Here is a 20,738-nt window from a genome sequence, read left to right on the forward strand (position 1 = left end):
ATGGATTAATATTTTCTGTTTTGACATGAGGCCTTCCCAAGGAAAAAAATGTCTCAACAGTATGGTCAAGATTTTCTGCTCCACATTTCTGGGACTCTAGACACCTTTAATAGCTGTTTTAAAATTGGTTGCCAAAGATTACAATTTTTGTACTCTCCTGAAATTCAGTAGAAAATCTCTGTTGACATTTGGAAAAAAGATTAGAGTGCACTGAAAATTCTTTGACTAGGATAACATTTCTGTTAATGAAAACCCCCCACACATCCATAAATTCTTTGTTCCCACCACTCCACCTTCAAATCGATTCTGATGGTTCAGTAAAGCAGATGTAGGCAGCTGTATGTTTACTTCCTTGGGTCAGCATGCCTGCAGGGGTTGGATTTAGTATACTTCTATTGGGTCTGGACCATGGCTTAGACCCAACAGCTTGTGGAACTTATAACAACTGTTACCCTTACCAATGCAGTTCTCGCTTTTCACTTCATACCCTGGGGGACAGATGCATCTGAAGGACCCCTCTAAGTTCTGACAGGTACCAGGAGAACAAGAACCAGGAAGAGCGACACACTCATTGGTATCTTTCAAGAGAAACGAGAGAAAAAAGGATTTAACTATGAGGTAATTGTTGCCAAATGGCATTAACATGAATTCAACTTTGTCTCTCTGTCAGGTCACGATGGACAAATACGCCCTGAGATACTCTTTTGACATCTTGGGTACTAGTCATGTGGCAAGAGGCTGATTGTCCTGATTTGTTTCCTTTGTCTCCTTTTACGGTGACATGGATAGCCCCAAGCTCTCACCCAATAAAAACATTTCGGACAAGTCATTTCCAATTTTTGGCATATTCCTTATCCCCATATTTCCCATGGCATCTTATTTTGGTCAAGTACTCAGATCATCAAATGAAATGAGAAAGAGCTTCCAAGTGTGTGTGTGGGGTGGTGGGGAGTCACATCATTGCTTAACAAAACAACACAAAGACTGTTCACTATGTAGATACTTACCTATACAGTTCTTGCCATCTGGAGTAAGTTCATAACCTTCATTACATAAACACTTGAAGGAGCCAATTTCATTGAAACACCGTCCATTTCTGCACACCTGACCAAAAAAGGAGCTGCACTCATCTATATCTGTAAGCAAATGGGAATGAGCTTTTCAGAGACAGCTCTTACACAATGTATTGTGTTACACATTGCGTTGTAAAAACATATTCATTGGCACGCATTTACAAACATGCTTCATTACAATTCCTCATCGACACACAGAATAAACAGCTCCTGGTGTAAGGACTGCGTGACTAATAAGGTCACAGAGATCCCTAGTATATTTCAACCACAAGTTTTCATATTAATATAACTCAAATTTATAGCCAGATAAAAACTGAAGGTTTATGGTGAAGCTTTCCATTCTTCTCGAATGAAAAATATTTCTTTTCTTGGAGACCAGAAAGTATAGACTTAACCTGATGGCCTAGTTTGCAGATGACTTTACTTGGAGAGAAGTGGACTATATTCAAAGGATAAATAATGGAGCATATTAAATACTGAAAAAATTAAATTATGTTAAAAATATTCTAGAACTCCTAACATATATTTTGCTGACAAAATATAGAATTTGGAAGAAAAAAATCTTAGGTTTTAGTGAAACTTAGAGCTGACTGTATTGGACTAATTATTAATTACTGTAGGTTTTTAAAAAAGATTTCATTTATTTATTCATGAGAGACACAGAGAAAGAAGCAGAGACATGGCAGAGGGACAAGCAGACTCCCTGTGGGGAGCTTGATGCAGGACTCAATTCCAGGACCTGGGGATCACAGACTGAGTGGAAGGCAGATGCTCAACCACTGAGCAACCCAGGTGCCCCAATTACTATAGGTTTTTGAAGGCTGTGTTTTGATAAATGCCTTATCAGTGTCTTTAATTCTCCCTGGTTGTATAAAGAGTCTGAGAAATTAGACAAGAGGGTGGTAGTTGAAAGAAATGTCCAGTTAGCTCTAAATTTTTTCACAGTGGCAGTACCTGGGGGAAAAAACAACAACCACCACCACAACGGGGGCACCAGGGCGGCTCAGTTGTTTCAGCATCTGACTCCTAACTTCTGTTCAGGTCATCATCTCAGGGTCCTGGGATTGAACCCCTCATCATGTGGTTCCCTGCTCATTACGGAATCTGCTTGAAATGCCCCTCCCCTAATTCGTGTGTGTGCTCTCTCAAATAAATAAGTAAATAAATATAAAACAAAACAAAACAAAATGAGAGGAACGTGTGCTGGTGTAAATCAGGAGGTCAGAGGTGGGTCTGTGCTGTGCGGATCCCATAATGGTAGAAAGCCAGAGTCACTGTCACATTCCTCACAGGACCCCGTGTATGGCCAACAAGACATGTGGTCAGCATCTATCTGTCCCTTCTCTTGCCATGTCCTCCACAGACTTATGGAACCTTCCCTACTCACTATTAATCCTGTTTTAATCATTGTTGTTTAGGAGCAAACTATAAAATTCTGTACCATGCATAGGAGATATTTTCCCCTGAAAACTTATAGTTGTTCAGAATGGAAGTCAAACAGGTATCTGAGGGCCAACTTGGAGACCTAGCCTCCCAATCCACCGTTTCTGTGCGAAAATACATCCTGGTTTCAAAGGCTGATAGAAAATGAAGTTTCAAAATACGACATGTTTTTAAGTTGGAGATTCTGACAGTCAAGAATGCATTATTTGGAATACCTGGAATAGCACTGAAACAATGACAGGTCTATCTTTTATTCCATTTAAGGAATAAAAACCAACCCAACCCGTAGAGCAATCCCAGTAGATTTACTATCATCTGATGGCCTTTTCCCCTCATCCACCGGTTGATTGACAGAAGTACTCAACACAGCAGATGGTTGTGTGATTATTTAAGCCAGTACTATGGCTGTAGTTAGCTAGAAATTAGTTACTGTTATTACATACCTTTCAGCACATATTTACAATTTTAATGATAAAAACATTTGATTTACTCTTTGGTTTTATTCCTTATTTCAGTTTAATGTGTGGACATGAAATAGTATCAACAAAGGACTGAGTACTTACCCAGGCAATCATTATTATGAGTGAGTTCAAACCCTGGGTAGCAGAGACAGTTATAGGATCCAACTGTGTTTTTACAGGTTCCATTTCCACATGGATGCCGCTCACACTCATCAACATCTACAAAGAAACATTGGCTCCAACGAATTCAATTTTTAACTAGAAAAACACAGCCTGTTAAACATTTACATTTTTTAAAAAATCTACTGACTCACTTGGGACTTTCCTCATTCAATGCAGAGGACCTCATATTTATTTCAGGAAAATGAGTATGGGATAAAAAAAAAAACTCTAAAACTATAAGATAAAGTGCTGCTGAGTGACTTACAGGCTCATATAATACTCAGAACTGAGCTAAGCAAGTATTACCTTAAGTGCAGATGTTTTAAGGAATGGGTTTGAACTTGTAAGGAAATCCATCTTTTGAAACACTAAAAAATTTGTTCTATTAAAGCATGATCAACACCATTCCCTCAGAAATTTACATATCTTAATTTGATCAGTACAGCAAAGGAAATATTTGTTTCCTAAATTTTATGGACTAATAGAATCTAAATTGAAGAAGTCTATTAGAACTCAGTATTATTAGCCTTCAAAAAATGGAATTAAAAAATGTTCAGAAGGGTCATCCTAATATAAGAGAACAGATTCCTTAGACAATGAATTCTAGCTGTTGAAACTCTACTTCTATGCAAAAAAAGGAGGAAAGCTGTGTTTGAGAGAGATATTATCAAGGAGTCTCACTCACTTTTATCATGAATGAATTCTTAGGATCGAGGGCATGTTTTCTCCATATGAATTTCAGAATCAAATCTCTCTCTCTCTCTCTCTTAAGCAAATCATGTTCTTTCTCACACAGAGTACAGCCAGGAGAAGTATGTATGAGCAAGCATTCTCAGAAGGTTCATGTATATGGGGCTAGATCATTTGTCCTTCATACAAGCATCCCCTAGAGAGTTTTTCCCACCACCATAGCTGGAGTCCATGGGGGAACTCTTAGGAGACAGTAGATGAACAAAGACGTTCTCCAGGTGGTCCTTATTGTATGGATGGGTCATAAAGGAAACTAGTTCTGTAGTACTGAAATCTGACTTTATCATTCATATACATAGTACCTTTAACACCAAAATAGTAGATGCACAACTTCAGCTTTTTTTAAACTGAAGATGTATTATTAATTATAAATAGCTAAGTTTTAAATTTAATTTTTCTCTTTCAAGCGCAATGCATGGAGAACTCTTTCAGCCAAGATAGAACCTGTTGTTGACATCAGACTGAAGGAGTTATGCTGAGTTCCAAGGTTGGGCTCCCAGGTGGCAAGCCCATCTGCCTTTGAAATCTCTTCCCATGTCAGCTCAGCAAGTAGTTACTGAACACCACCACTGCTCAGCTAACCATTACACAAGCTACTGGAACATTTTGAAGAGTTTTGCCACATTTGCTTCTGAACATATTTTTAAGAGTTAAGACACAAAAGCAGTAGGTTAAGTCTCATGTAGTCAATGATTCAGGGAAAAAGTGTATAAATGTATGTATGCGTGTATCTCTGTATTTGTTTCAATACTGTTCCTCTTACTACTACTATGCCCTTGAGTTCTTGCAGCTGGAAAGGTTTTCTTGAGTGGGAACAGAGAAGGAGAGAGGGCATCCGGTTACCGTGGTGACTTCCATATAACCCTGAGTGTCCCAGAGTGCACGGTAAGTGTGTGAAAGGCATCTGAGCAAAAAGGCTGTCTGTGAACAGTGAACCAAAGAACATACTACAGTGTGTCCCTGCTCACAAATCTTACATTGAATGAAGACATGAAGAGTTTAACCTAGCTAACTTTTTGGGAGACTGTTTCTGACAGAGACATGGAAGAAGTCACACGACAAGTGGCCAACCCGTGAGCTCTCTTGGAGTCTCAGTTCATTGCAGTCCTGGGACTCAGGTCCCTCCGCTTACCCATGCACATAGTCTGGTCCTGGGAAGCCTTAAAGCCATTGTGGCAGATGCACTGGTAACTTCCTTGCAAATCAACACACAGGCCATGACTGCAAACATTAGGAATTTCTAAACATTCGTTGCGATCTAAAACAAAAAATAGAACACATGTTACACATAACTGATTTTTATTAAGATTCCTTCATTTTTTTCACAGGCCTGTTTCTATAACCTGCTATTAATTATTAAAGGCAGGCTGAAAATGAACCATAACAATGGCCAAATCAAAAGAAGTGAGGCTTGAAAATACCCAAGACCTAAAAAAAGAAAAAAAAGCAAAAAAAAAAAAAAAGCTCATTTTTCTATGCTGATGGGTATCTCAAAGATACTATTTTATTTTAGGTCTAATCCTAGGAAAATCCATTGAAGAGATTTCTTTTTTCCTCACAAATTAATCTAAAATATATGGTGGAACAGATTCGGTAGAAATGAAAAGGTTTACTTAGAAAGTCTTTAAAAAGTTCTCTCTGAAAATATGTTTTAATAGGAAAGCACAGCAGACTTCTTAGTGGAGGAGAAGGGGAAGAAGGCCGTGCAGCCTCTCTCACCTACGCAGGCTCCGTTGGGGGACAACTTGAAGCCCGCTGCACATTCGCAGCGGTAACTGCCTGGGCTGTTGAGGCAGTCTGCATGCCGCTGGCACAGATTGTCACCATTGCTGCACTCATCAATGTCTGAAAGAACAACGAGTCCATGGTAAGAATTTGCTTATGGCATTCGTATTACCATAGCGTCACCAGGGTGGTGACCCACTCCTTGAGGCCATAGAAGACATGGTACAAATCAGAAGAGTATCTAAAACCCATTTGTGTCCACCAAACTGGTTTGGCTGGAGGTCATGCATCATGACAATTACCTTCGCAGACCAGGAGCAGGTCGTTGTAACTGAATCCTGTAGGGCATTCACAGCGGAAACTGCCAATCTGGTTGATGCACACACCATTTGCACAAATGCCTGGGATCTCTTTACATTCATCAATGTCTAAAATCGAACAGATTCGGTAAAAAATATATGCAGTTCTGCTTAACATATTTACCATAAAAACCTTGATAATGCTACATGTACGCTGAAGTGAGAACATACACTCAGCATCACAAAAATAAATTAAACATCGCTAAAAATGATTTTTTGGTTTATAAAACCATATAGGCGATAAGACTGACTACTTTCCTTTGAACAGTTATTGTAGCTGATCAAATATACCAAGAGATTTTAGTGTCAATGTAGCAAATAAACTTCCTGGGGAATCAAGCTTCTTCTTCAAGTTATGTTTCAGGCTCCCTTAACTGTTGCTACTCATCTAATGAAGAAAGCTAAGTTCTCTTAATTTTTATGCTTGCACTGATAGTAGAGACTGAAAATTATATTGTTTACTTAATCTTTGAGGGAGAAAGTAGAATGAACAGCAGAAAGTACATTCAGAAGAAAATGATTTGTATAATCAATAATCTTCCAACTTCCTAGGTAGATCAGTAGAAAGGGATACTGCAAAAATACACCAAAAATGTAAGTATATCGTTATGAAAACAGCATAGAGGGTACAGGAAGGTGAATTATCTAGAGTCATGTAATATAATATTCATGAGAAGGAAAACTAAGGTTTTAGCCTGATGTGTAATGAAATTTTGAGACAGTCTTATAGCTATCATAACCCAATCACCAAACTATGCTGACGGAATAAGACCCTTACTAAAACTTGGGTAGAGTCTATAAACGTATTAGTTCCTTCTTGTCTAAACTGTACTAGTTCAGAATCCAGATTATTGTATTTTATGGCACTTTAAAAACACCAAAGAGACTTTTACACAGTGCTATCTATATATATTAAAATAAACCTAATCTGGAAAAACTTACCAACAGCTTTTCCAGTGTGGATGTCAAAGGTGAATCCAGGGATATTTCCACATATGGTTTTAAAGTCAGCTTAAAAATATAAACAATGCAAATATGCTCTTAAAATTCTCAAACTCCTTCCAAATAAAATTTTGCATAGTATTACTTGCACTGACAAATATATTTTGTATTACTCACAACCAGACGTTTTAATTTCAGTTATATTTATTTGATAACAGTACCAGCTTCTGCCAGAAGTGGATTCTAGGCATTCTTTATCATTATTATCATCATGAACTTTTCAATGCTTTTATATTAGAAGTAAATCATTACAAGATTCAAAATATCTACAGTAAGCATTTGAATTCTTTTGTCCTTTGGATACGCAGATCTTTAACAATGATCCAGTTTATGTACATTGAAAAATCAGGTTAGATTAGAAATTTATAAAGGGATTATAGATCGCACAAAAGCACAGGCATTCGAAAACAGTTGTCATAGTGTGAAATGGACAATGAATAATGAATGAGACATGAATTTTGTCTCTTTTTAAACATAAATGTCTATTTTGTTGGCGTGTGAAATTTGAGGAATCAGTATGAAATAGAAACTATTAACAGTGACTCCTACACACAATTCACCAAACTAATATAAATTTAAGAGAATTCTCATTTTTAAGAAACCGACTGCTTCTGATGCCCATGATGACTCATGTGAGTAAAGCTGCTGAAAACAGTGTTAGGTAAAACACATGCTACAGACCACATGTGTGATGTGCTATCAGGAAGGGACTCTGCATACTTCGTCCACCAAAACTCACTGAGCATCCACAACATATAGAGAGGCACACAACAGATGCTCAATTCAATGGTTTCTAATACCCTGGCAGTGCAGAAATTGTTACTTATATGTATCCTCTCATCTACCATAAACATTTGAATTAGTTACTGTCATTTTTAATTTATTATCTCTATTCTATATATGAGGGATCGGTTTCAGAAAGGAGAAACCATCTACGTAAGGTCAGACAGTAAGTGGCGGAACTTCAATATAGATACAGTCCTCTTACACCTAAGCCCTTTACTGCCTCTTACGAAAAGTGATATTTAGGGGCACCTGGGCGGTTCAGTCAGTTAAGTGACCAACTCTTGATTTTGGCTCAGGTCATCTTAGGGTCATGGGATCACAAGCCCCACACTGGGCTCCCTGTTCAGCACAGAGTCTGCTTCTCCCTCTCCCTCTGTCCCTCCCCCTGCTCATGTGCTCTCTCTCTCTCTCCCTCTTTAAAGTAAATAAATAAATAAATAAAAACAAAAAACAACACTAAAAATGCTATTTAATTCCATAGTCCAGCGATTGTCAACTTCTACCTGATGGGAGTTTTTAAATTAGAGAACTGTAAAAACATTTCCATTTGTTTTTTCAGAGAATAACTATGGCGAGATAAGAAAATCCATTTGCCCACTGAGTTGGAGCCACTGAGGAAAAGGCTCCATAGGTCACTTTTCGTTGTTTCTCCTTACTTTCATTTCATTACCATATTAATTATTTATCACATTTGAATATGTATATCCTAAGCAGTATCTGGCAACAAATACATAAACATTGTTTCTCATTTGTCTGATTGGTGCAATGTTTAGTATCTATAATCAGTGAAAGTAACTTTCTACCTCATAAATGAACCTGAAAATGCAACAATTTTAAGATTTTTTTTTGTTCTCATAGCTTATTATCTTTTAGTTTTTCTTTTAAACGAATCTGTGCTTGTGAGAAAATTTTACCTGGTGGAGATCAGTTTTATTTTCTGCTTCAAGATTTCATACAGGTTCGGGGAAAAGGATGTATAAGAAATACATTAGCAATTGGTTGCTTCTAGTGTAAATTAAAGTCTGCTCATCAAATCCATTTCTTGCATATTTTTTGAGACTGAAACTAAGACAGTACTTACTGAACTTGATGGACTTGAAATTACCACAGGTTTTAAACCAAAATACTATACCTTCCACATCGAGCACAATGACACATGATACTTGCTTAACGAAAACTTGCTTGATGAATAAATAACGAGCACAGTATGAAATAATGAATTTAAATGGACGAGTGCTATAAACATTGACTCTTTAGCAGGCAGGGAGCCTGTGTTCAGGATCCAGACTCCTCAAAATATAACCCAGAAAATTAGTATCTGAAGCCTGAAAAGGTCCACTTGGGGAACAGAGTCATAGGACACCCTTAGATATTCTCTGAACATGTGTCGTGTTGGCACACATTTGCTTTTACTCTGTCACCTACAGGTGTGTGCCACCAGCTCGGCCTTCAGCAGAGGCATGGGCTGCATGCTTACCCGTTCCTGGAGTGGGACATGGCTCACAGGGTTTGTTCCAAGCTTTGCCTACGTTGTACGTACAGCAGCACATCCTCTTTGTCACATTAAAAGGCAGTTCGTTCTCACAAGTGGTTCCATTATAGCTTCGGTAGCAAAAGCTTTTTCTCATGTCTACATAGCAGGAAAGCAAGTGAACCAGTCAGAGCAGAAAGCTGCTAATAATGAAATCCACACACCGTGGAGACACCAGACTTTCTGGACTAGTAACTCTGAAATGTGTCTTGGCCATTTGGCATGATCTTAAAAATAATTCAAATCGAACACAAATCTCTGTCTTCTCCCATTTTCAGATAAGGGATTTCCATTTATAATTTTCTTGGGAATCAAAATTAATAGGTATTTGTCTCTCTACTCAGAGGCATTTGTTTAATTTTAAAAGTAATACATAATAAATTTTAAACGTTCTCTTGTTTGTAAAATAATGTTCCCTTGACATGAATGGAAATCAAAACTTGTTTAGGAATAGGTAAGTGTAATGTTTGATGACATTCTGTGTCTCAGACTCAAGCTTCTGAACATGGAACTATATATTCAAAGTTCAAAAAGGATACAGAGCCAGAACTTTATAAGACTTTTGAAATACTTCATCACTCACAGATATTCAGTTTCCAATTTTCTGAACAATCATTCTAAGACAGGAGTGCCCGAGTGTGTGACCTCATCACTCTCTGAGGCCTCCACCTACCCATGCAGTTGTGGCCGCCGTTGACCTGCATGTACTCAGGTGGGCAAATGCAGGTGTAATTTCCCAGTGTGTTGTAGCAGGTCCCGGGCCCACATACACCAGGGTGTGCGAAACACTCATCAATATCTACAACAGGCAAGGATACCCATTAAGTCACAAAGTCATTTTTTCATGAATTTATGTTGCTTAAACTACTAAACAAAACATGTGGCTGATACCCCAAATCCGTATTTTTTTTTTTTAAATCAGAATTTAAAGCAGTTCTACAGAAGACGACACCTTTGTGTCATTTACATGACACAAAGTTGTCGTTTGGAAAAAAAGCCAACATTCAAAAATACACATGATCAAAAGAAATTTTTCTAAAGTGGCAAAAAGAATATGAAAGTCACCTGTATTCTTTTTAATTAAAATTTCACATTCTTCAAATGGAAGTCATTTAATGCTTGCTGTCTGCTTCTGTCATTTAAACTAAAGTTTAGTGCCAACTATAAACTGAATGCAGTTAGGAAAGCCTTTATCTTTTTTGTTAACTTGAGAATAGTTGACACTCAATGTCACATTAGTTTCAGCTATACAATGTAGTGATTGGACAAGTTTATACATAATGCTGTGCAAACCATAAGTGTAGCTATGATCTATCCCATTAATCGCTATTACAGTATCAGCAACCGTATTCCTTATGCTGCGCCTTTTATTCTGTGACCTATTCATTTCATAACTGGAAGCCTGTGTCCCCTCTCTCCCTTTAACCCACTCTGCCCATCCCCTCAGCCCCTCCCCCTGGCAACCATCAATTTGTTCCCTGTATTTATTGGTCTGAGGAAAGCCTTTCTCTTGACAGCTCCCTTCAAATCAGTCCCCATTCAGGGATTCTAGAAGGAGCGCAGCTGCTGGTTATTCTCCTTATTAAATAATATTTCTTTTAGAAGCATTTATCTAATGTGTTCTGAAGGAAAAGTTATAATGGAAATAATTCCATTAACATGTTTAATGTTCATTTTTAGAAACACTTCTTCATTCATTCCATAAATAAACACCAAGATTCTTCTGTAAGTTGCAACTCACCAACTACAAAGATGACTAAGATGTGGGGCTTGTGTCACGAATGAAGCTCCCAGTCTAGCAGGGAGACAGGCCCCTAAAAGGATGACTGCTGTGCCATGTGACAAGTGAGGGAATGGAAGCAAGAAAGGCATCGGCATCACCTTTAAACGTCTTCATACTATGCCTTCTATCATTTAAAAATTACTGAAAATTAGTAACTTAATAGTTGCATTCAAGTTTACCTATTTTCTGTATGTAAATAGAACTCTTCTCCACATTTAAACTAATAACTTATTTGAAAGTGATGTTTTCACAGTAATCCAGCTTTGCCCATTTATAATCATCCCATGCACTCAGAGAAAAGTCATAGTAAGTTCTAGTGTGTAAGCTGTAAATTAATTTATCTATCGTCGTACAGCTGAGCAGCGGGGATACGACAATATCAAAGCTATGACCCAGGCTAACAGATCCTTGGAAAGAATCTTCTCCAGGTCTGATGGTAATTTTGTTCTAAAGAATGCTAATAACTTGAAGATGTCCATGCAGCTTGCCTTCACAGATGCGAGTTTCCTCGCTGAGGTAGTAGCCTTGTGGGCATTCGCACTGGAAGCTTCCGAAAGTGTTGATGCAGTTTCCACCCTGGCAGAGACCTGGTAACTCCTGGCATTCATCGATATCTGTGGAAAGAGAGACGGCTCACTCATGACAGGTACCACCATCAAAGACAAGGGTTACTGTTAGAGTTCTCTAATGTGTGATACAGTAAGACCCGAAGACTTCCAGGTATCCAGGTAGACACGTGCTTAGATGGTAGTTTTTTTCTGACCGTGGATTTATTTTTCAGCTTTGTCATACAAATTTGCTAAAATCTGAGAAGAGTGGTAGTTAAAGGAAGCTGGGGATGACAGTACAGAGAGTTTCTCTGCAGAGCAATCAGATGTCCGATCATTGCCATGGGTCATATCTTTCTGACTTATAAGTGCTTATTTAGCATCCTGGTCACTGACTGTCCAGCTATAATTCTGTAAAATAATCTTGTTTAGATTGCTCCACACTAACTCTTCTACCAGCTTTTCTCTAAAGTAAACTCTTTACTTTGTTTAAATCTGGGTGACAATTAGAGGAGCACTCACCTTCTAAGATGATTGTGATGGGGTTGGGTCTGAAGCCCTCACCTCCGGGACACAGAGTGTAATACTCAGCTACAAAACAAGGGAAGAGAAGGGATCTTACACCTGTGTTCAAGGCACTGAGACAATGAAGAAGCATTTTGCAGTTGCAAGGCTCAAAACACATCCCAAGAGGGGTAAGCTGCATGCTTTAGTACCCTTTCAAATACTTTCAAAAGTATATTACATTTTACTCAAAGGAGGATCACTACTTCACACATTATGCACACAGTAGAATAACAAAAACCATTTGTGTTTGATTAAAGCAAAAGCTGCAGACCATTTATATCACAACTTTTTTGGCTAGTAAATAAAAACTGACTCAACAATTCAAAGGTTTTATCTGTGTTCATATCAGAAACACACATTTCAGCAACATAATACTACTGATTTGAGGAGTATGACACAGCTATGAACCTGAACTAGAGCACTCTCCAAGAAGAACCAGGAATGGTCTTTACTTGTGATCCCAAGGAGGACGGACAGCATCACTATTCATGTGGGATTGCAGTTAAAATATTTTTTTCTTTTTATCATATCACCAAAAAACAATGAAGAGAAAACCATTTCCAATTCCTTTTCAACAACACAGTCTCAGCCGGTTCCAGCATCATCACTGAAAGCAAAGTCCCTTGCCGTTGCCCATACTCCCAGCACAAGAATAAAAGGACAACTAGTGTTCAGTGGCCACCCCGTTCCCTTGCTGTTCTTGGGTGCCATACTCACTGCTGTTGACAGGTGGGCATGTCTCGCAGGGGTTCCCCCAGGCCTTCCCCAGGGAGCAGCAGCAGGAGGAGCGGCTGACACCCACCCCGATCTCCGTGTTGCAGGACAGACTCCCGTCCCCTCGAGGTCCGAACTTCAGGTAGCAGTTGCCTACCCGATTGTCTGCGGAGCGACACAGAAGCTTAAAACTGTCCAGGCTTTAGTAAAGATTCCTTTTTTAGCAAGGGGCCCACGCAACTGATGAAATTCCAATTCCACACATTAACACGAAACATATATCTTAATCTCCACCACAAAACAATCTCTTGCTTTAAAGCCTTTTCAAGACTGTGTTGTAGCAATTAGATTAGGATAGACTATCCTATGTTTAGAAATCTGTGCATATCACAGGCTGAACAGGACCGTGAGAAACTGCTCATGTGGGCTTCACTAATAGGAATGCAAGACATTTTTGCTATAATCACTCTGTATCATGAGTTTATTGGTAATGGAAATAAAATCCCAGATAAGTCAACTTAAAGCTATGTATCAAAGAAATATGGATAACCCTATCTCCTTCCTCTCTTCCCCATTATCAGGTTTCATTTCAGTTTGCAGCAAGACCTTTCAGAGTTTTGGGCAAGGCAGTCAGTAACAACTTTATAGAAGCTACTTAAGACGTCAAAGAATCTCAGTCTTTGTCTTCTAACTGTACTTATCAGCTAGATCATTAGTTCCATGACTTTACTGTGTTTTTACTGAGAACTCTCAAATTACAGTCCCGCCGTTCATCTCTCCCCAGAACCCTAGACTATTCTGCCAGTTGCCTATTTGACTTCTCTGCTTAGATAACCAATAGTTATTTTAAAGTTCACACACCTAAAATCAAACTCTTGGTACTCCCCCCTCCACATACAAAACCTACTCTATTCCTCTCTTGGTCTTTGGTGTTTTCAATAAACACAGCTCCACTTTTTTGAGTTGCTCAGTCCCTAAGCCTTGGAGTCAGTCTTTGACTCCTTATTGTCATCCCTTATTCTATCCTGTGATAAAGTCAGTCACTTCTACCTTTAAAATATATCTGGAATGTGACTATTCACCATGGCATCCATCACCGCAACTGAACCGAGCCACCACCACCTCTCTCCTGGACCACTGCAACAGTTTCCTAACTCAACTCTTGACTTCAGTCCTTGACCTGATGAGAATCTACTTTCCCCACCATACCCACAGTAATCCTTCAGAAGTACTTCCGCTGGCTCAATCAGAGTAAAATCCCAAGTCCTTACTACAATCTAAAACATAGTTTTCATCCCTGGATGCACATGAGAATCACTTATTCAGCTTTTTATTATTTTTATTTTTATTTCATTTTTTTTCCTGCTAAATTTCAGGTACAGAGAGATGAGCTAAGTCATGGTTCTGCTCTTACTAGGTTTGAATTCATTCATCCTTCCTTCTACTGTTCCTCCCATTCTCTCTCTTATCCTCAGCCCCCACCCAAACACCTGGATGTGTTTAATAATATTTTTCTGTCTGTGTTCTTCAAAATGAGTCTTGTTTCCATGAGCACATTTTATATTTACATAAAGAGTATTTTGTCCTAGATTTCATTCCATTTTTATTATATTCAACCTGTCAACTCTATGGTGCCCAATTGTCAGTCTTTTAAAATCTATCTACACTCCAGAAATGGCTTCTAAGTCCCTGCTACCACAAGTAATGTGGCAGTGAATGTCTTCACTCACGTCTCTGTACAGGCCTGTGAGTTCCTTTCTTTGCTGTCAAGAGCCAGGAAAGAAACTGCTGTTTCACAGAGTTTCCATATTATTAGCCCTCAGTATCAGGAACTACAGTCACTGTTATTTACTATCTGCATCCAGTGGAACTTTTCAATTTTTTATAAGTAATCTTGAAAAGAATTTACAGGAAAAAAAAAGGCATAGTGAAACAACTTTACTAGAAATTCTAATAAGAATTTAATCATCTTTAACTCAAAGTTTTAGTCTAGGTTTTCTTGGTTTCGGAGAGATATATGCCTGAGATGGTCTTATGAATGCTATTAACTGCCCATCAGCTGCCATTCATGAACCTGAAACATATCCATTTTGTAAAAACTAATTCCACATATCATAATACATCTCTAATAGCTTCTATCTAATCATTACTTTTTTCTTGCAGCATTAAAACAACACCTGAAGACACTTTTGAAAACTGTGACAGCTCATTTTGTTGAGGAGAGGACAGCTGTTTTCTTTGCTCCACAAATAAAAGACATTTTCCATTTTAGATTTATCAATACGTTAGGATAATAAGCCCAATGATTTTATTTCTACATCCCGTATTTCTTTCAATAACCTTTGTCTAAGTATCTTCCTTCATTAATAGTCCACTTAAGAGCCAAATCAATTAAAATTGAGGTACAAAAGAACACAGAGACCTGGGATGGACAACTCAGGTGCTTGTCAAATACTGCATGCTGAGATTCTTCATACTGAGTAAGAGATGAGAATACCGTATTTCCTCTGTCTACAGAAGTCTATTATTCACTCACTCATTGATTCTTGAATTTGAAAAATCTCATCTAGAATATCAGTCTCTGAAGACTTGCAGCCTGGCATTTTCCTTCTATGATCAATTTCACCACCTTTAGAATCTAGACTGGACTCTATGTTGCATTCATCTCCTGATCCACCTGACAACTGGGAAATGTTTTTCACACTCAATTTTCTTCTCTTGGCCATATGCCCAGAAAGTGAAAACTTCTGAACTCTCAATAGTGTTCAATATATGCTTATAGATGACTACAAATATAGCACTCCAGTGTTCTTTTATACCATCTTGGAAGATGATGCCATCCCCTGGGCAACAAACTAAGAACAGACGATTACAAAATGGTGACCTTTTTTTTTCCCCACTATTGTGTCTATCCTTCTAGGTGATAGCATGATTTTCCACTTCATTATTTTCACCTTTGTTTTTAGCATTACTGGACCTAACTGATGAGTAATGATGACACGAATAATAAAATGATGAAACATTTTAAGACAATGGTAAAATAAGATCACTAACATCTCATAATGTATCTTAGAAGAGGGTCTAATGGACCATTATGGTATTTGTGAGATAGAATGAGTCTCTGTTCCTTGGAAGAACTCTTAAGGAACAATAAGGCCATGAAATGTCAATCCACACAAACCGAATTGCTCTAAAAAGAAACTCAAAATCTAAGTTGATGGTATGCTGACAGTTAATCTGGGTACTGTTGTCCAAAAAATATTCTCTGCAATGCTACCTTCATCTCCACTTCTACCAGAAGACAGAGAGCTCCTTGAGGTCCATGTTCCTACCAACATTTTACATCATCCAGGTGTCCAAAGTTTTACCAGTCTGTTAGGTATAAAGTGATAGTTGTACAATTGTTTTGATTTTTTCTTATTTTACTAATGATTCTGGGCATTTGCTTATTATGTTTGTTCACTTTTGCAGTACTCCCTCTTATCAGTTGCCTGTTCATAGCCTTTGCTCCAACCAAGTTTTTAAGCAATACTGAGGCGCCAAGGACTCCATTTCTGGGCATGAAGTAGATATCAGCATATTTTTATGGTTCCAAATGGGATTTTACTGGGCAGCTAGGGTTGAGAGCCACTTTGTGATCTAGGCTGTTGCTCCTTTTCTGACTCCTCTCTGTCTTGGAAGATAAACATGACAAAAGTAACCACATATATTGGTAATCTGGAGTTTGTTAAGGGAAAGGACTATTTTGTTTTCAAACTAATTATAGCAGATACTCATCACAGTGCATTACCACAAAAGTTTGAATATTTAACTCTATATAGTTCTATTTGTTTCATATTGGTTTTACTTACCAACACAACCCACACCAGTGGGGTTCAGCTGGAAATCGGGGGGGCAGTTACACTCGTAGCGACCAGGAGTGTTGACACAGAGGCCATTCACACAGTTTATGGGATCTGCACACTCATCAATATCTAGGAAGAAAAAAAAAATATCTAGGAAGAGCATTCAAAATGCCCACATTAACATCTTACTTTCTCTCTGCATGCTGCTGTTTCAAAGAATTTGGTGGAATCTTTGCAAATTATTAAAGATTTTTGGGAAGGCCTCACCCCAGTGAAATAGAGATCAAATTCTTGCATATTCCTACAAGTTCCACAGACCAACCATATGGTTTTTCAGGAAAGTATCACTGAATATCTTTATTGAATAATAATTAAATATTGCGATTCTGAAAAAATGTTAACATCTGCTTAACAAAAATGATATATATATTTTGCATACATTATGCAAAGAAACAGTTTCCTACCTTCATGTTAGATATTTAATATTAAGTTATATATATAAAAATGTATCAATTCTATAGTTAAAAGTAAGTATGTCAGAATGTAATTAAAAAAAAAAAACACAAGGTATTCAGCAGGCTAAGCAGAGGGCTGAGCAGAAATTTGAGGAATGTTTATACTTAGCACAAAATATTCACCTCAACTAATAAGAACACAACCAAGCCCTTTACTGGCCATACCTGTGCAGTTCCCTCCGGTTCTGTCCAATTCATAACCATCATCACAGATACAGTGAAACATTCCAGGCAAATTATTACAAGTTCCAAACACACAAATATTCTGGAAGGAGCATTCATCAATATCTGAAGATAAAAAAATAGTAATCTTTTATGTACAAAGACATTTTCATTTAATTTATGCAACATTAATATATTTTTCTATCTCCCCAGATGTTTTTATGCAGTAAAAATTTTTCTTTTTCTTTGACTAGGTAGACCACATAAATGGCAAACAACAAATGTTCATCTATGGGACAAAGGTCTAAAAGATATTTTTTATTTTACTGAGGATTTTAACTGTCTTGGGTTATAACACTTAAAAAATACCCCACAAAACAGAATTGGCTTAAGGCATAAAGATAAAAAACTAACTATGAACATGTCAATGGAATGAGGTTGTAAAAAATTAAACATAAAAACAAATTCCAAGACTCTAATAACTTAGTACAAACATGTTTTATAAACATCCACAACATACAAAGTATATAACACATCTTAAATATTAAGGATATCATTAAAACTATTTAACTTTTTAAAAACTTTTAATTCTGCAATCTGTTATCATAAACTTAGTTTTAAATAGGGAAATAATTTTTTCTATAATATGTAATAAGATTAACCACTGCTCTACATTCTCACAAATTTCACTAAAATGTCTCCACTGAATTGAAGTCATAAATTCAGTTTGTGAAACTTCCATGAAGCTTTAACTCAGTCAGTATAGAAGTTATCCCTGCTCATTTATATGAAAATGAAGGCATATGTGTGTGTGTCCAGCTGTAGAAATAATCTGTATTTCTACCCACAGGAAAAAGATGGACATTTCTTTTTTTTTTTTTTTTTTTTTTTTATTAATTTTTTTTTTTTTTTTTTTTATTATTTATTTATGATAGGCACACAGTGAGAGAGAGAGGCAGAGACACAGGCAGAGGGAGAAGCAGGCTCCATGCACTGGGAGCCCGACGTGGGATTCGATCCTGGGTCTCCAGGATCGCGCCCTGGGCCAAAGGCAGGCGCTAAACCGCTGCGCCACCCAGGGATCCCAAGATGGACATTTCTGTACACAAATGACCTCAAATTCTGAGAATGCAGAGCAAGCATGTCATCTTAGGCCAGACTAGACCAGTCATGCTAACGTACTGTCTAGAGACAGCTAGGTCTTAACTTTAAAAAGGTCTGTTGGTCATTCATGATAGTTATGAAATAATGAGTTTAAACTATATTAGATTTCAAGTGTGGTTCAAACTTTGTTTAAAAGATCAATTGATGTATCAATGTGTCTTTTTTCTGTGTTAAGGCTAAAAACACATTTTTAAATGTGTTTAAATTTTATTTATTCATGAGAAACACACACAGAGAGAGAGAGAGAGAGAGAGAGAGAGAGAGAGAGGCAGAGACATAGGCAGAGGGAGAAGCAGGCTCCTCGCAGGAAGCCCAATGTGGGACTCAATCCTGGGATTCCAGGATCATGCCCTGGGCAGAAGGCAGGCGCTCAACTGCTGAGCCCCCCAGGCATCCCTTATTTTTTCTTTATACTAATGAATAAATAAGACTCATTAGTTTGTAATTGAATGGTGTTAATCTAGAAGTAAAAATGGAACTGTATCATCAGCCCTCTTTGTGTGTATTTTACTTTTACATGAAGTTTATTAGAAATAACTTCCATTTAACTAATTTAATACTCGCATATACTTATATTTACACAAGTAAAGGCATTTTAGAATACTGTCTTGCATATTCAGTATGCAAGAAATGATGCATACTCAGAAATTCAAACAATACAGAAGAGTATTGACAGCAAATAAAAAATGAAGAAAACAGTACAGAAAGCAAGGTAGCAAAAGCAGAAAATCGCTCAGAAATCTATTCACCCAGAAGGAATTACTATTCAAGGGCATCATTCCAAATACTGTTCTATCCATATTCAGAGTGAAGCTGAAACAATTTCTATGCAGAAGATCAATATTTATTTACCTCCACAGTTTCTAAAATACTTTCTAATGTTAAGAATTGATGAAAAACATTAAAAACTGATGTTCTTTTCCCTTTATGTTAAAATTTAAATAGAAATTCTAGACAGTATTAATGGATTCTGTGCCATTAATAATAAGAAATAATAAGAATAAGAATAATAAGAAAATTAGCATTCACATTTATGCTTCCAACTCATTTTTGTTCTGTAATTTTTAGTTTTTAAATGTTTATGGCATTTACCATAATCTCTGAAATATTTAGAATTGATTCTTAATGGAATCAATAAGGCTTTTACTGCAACTCTTAGATTTTTCTCTCAGTTGGTTTGCTGCATGCACGGCTGTAAGATATTTTTCCCCCAAAAAGGGAGGGCCCACAGGTGTTGTCTCAGTGCATTATTTCACAGTATGAGGATGTGCCTATTGTTTTCATACCTGACTAACTGCTGAGGCATAATATCCTCACATGTGTTCTCAGAGTTTTATGGGCATTGTTCTTGCATCTTTTGATACTGAATGTTTTGGTTTTGTTTGTGACTTTCCTTTTCAAACTAGAGCCTGAAGAAGCCTTCTCTATGACTTAATTCAACAAAAATGATAAGGCAAAGGCTCTGCCTTATGATTCACCTTTCTCCCCTAACATTCAGCGCTTTCTTCCATTTTGGGAAAAATGTTTGGCAATTCAATACTGTTTTCTATTCCTTTATTTGAGGCTCTACCTCAGAGACATCTATTATACTTCTGTTTATTTCATCTTTCCTCATTTCTTGTGTTACATTCTTCCTCCCTTTCTTGTTCCTAGGTTTTCCTGTATTTTTCTCATCCATTCTCTATGCTGGTCATCACATTTTAACCTATATCTTTTCTGTTCTCCGCTGTTTCTATTGAACAGATCTCCATCTTTGCTGTGTTTGTCTCCCATAACCCTGCCATCTCCCCTTGTCTTTTCCTGTTTTTATCATCTCTTTGAACTTGTTCAATCATATTTATGTTCACTGTAGGTTCACCTATGGCCCAAAGTACCTGTGGGAACTTTGTTTTCATTCCTTGAGTGGTTTTCTTCTACTCTGGGTTGGTTCTTTCCTTTTTGTGTGTTCTTTCACTGGGGTTCCACAGAATGCCTGCAGAGTTGCGTTGTTTACTTTTAACTTGCATTCACACTATTGGTCAGCTCTTTTATGAGTTCTTATATACTCTGATACAGCTTAAATAAGGGTCTTGACATCCCCTCCCTCTTTATCTGGGCTTTATATGGATATCATTAAAGCTACTGTTCTGTTAGCCTAAGGCGGGGAAG

The 20,738-nt window shown here is 37.5% G+C and overlaps 1 protein-coding gene across 1 annotated transcript in view; it reads right to left on the reverse strand.

The window, feature by feature from the left end:
* Positions 1 to 20,738, reverse strand: part of FBN2 (fibrillin 2) — a 240,737-nt gene that overhangs the window by 32,008 nt on the left and 187,991 nt on the right. Inside the window, exons 35-48 of the mRNA XM_038552058.1 lie at positions 17,430 to 17,552; positions 16,756 to 16,878; positions 12,908 to 13,069; positions 12,146 to 12,214; positions 11,564 to 11,689; positions 9,966 to 10,091; positions 9,239 to 9,391; positions 6,916 to 6,984; positions 5,917 to 6,042; positions 5,609 to 5,734; positions 5,022 to 5,147; positions 3,080 to 3,196; positions 1,008 to 1,136; positions 459 to 578 (exon numbers count right to left, since the gene is read on the reverse strand). Coding sequence (XP_038407986.1) covers positions 459 to 578; positions 1,008 to 1,136; positions 3,080 to 3,196; positions 5,022 to 5,147; positions 5,609 to 5,734; positions 5,917 to 6,042; positions 6,916 to 6,984; positions 9,239 to 9,391; positions 9,966 to 10,091; positions 11,564 to 11,689; positions 12,146 to 12,214; positions 12,908 to 13,069; positions 16,756 to 16,878; positions 17,430 to 17,552 — 1,695 coding nt within the window. The remainder of the gene's footprint in view (positions 1 to 458; positions 579 to 1,007; positions 1,137 to 3,079; positions 3,197 to 5,021; positions 5,148 to 5,608; positions 5,735 to 5,916; positions 6,043 to 6,915; positions 6,985 to 9,238; positions 9,392 to 9,965; positions 10,092 to 11,563; positions 11,690 to 12,145; positions 12,215 to 12,907; positions 13,070 to 16,755; positions 16,879 to 17,429; positions 17,553 to 20,738) is intronic.

The sequence above is a fragment of the Canis lupus genome, chromosome 11 (genome assembly GCF_011100685.1).
Source record: "Canis lupus familiaris isolate Mischka breed German Shepherd chromosome 11, alternate assembly UU_Cfam_GSD_1.0, whole genome shotgun sequence".
Classification (NCBI taxonomy): domain Eukaryota; kingdom Metazoa; phylum Chordata; class Mammalia; order Carnivora; family Canidae; genus Canis; species Canis lupus.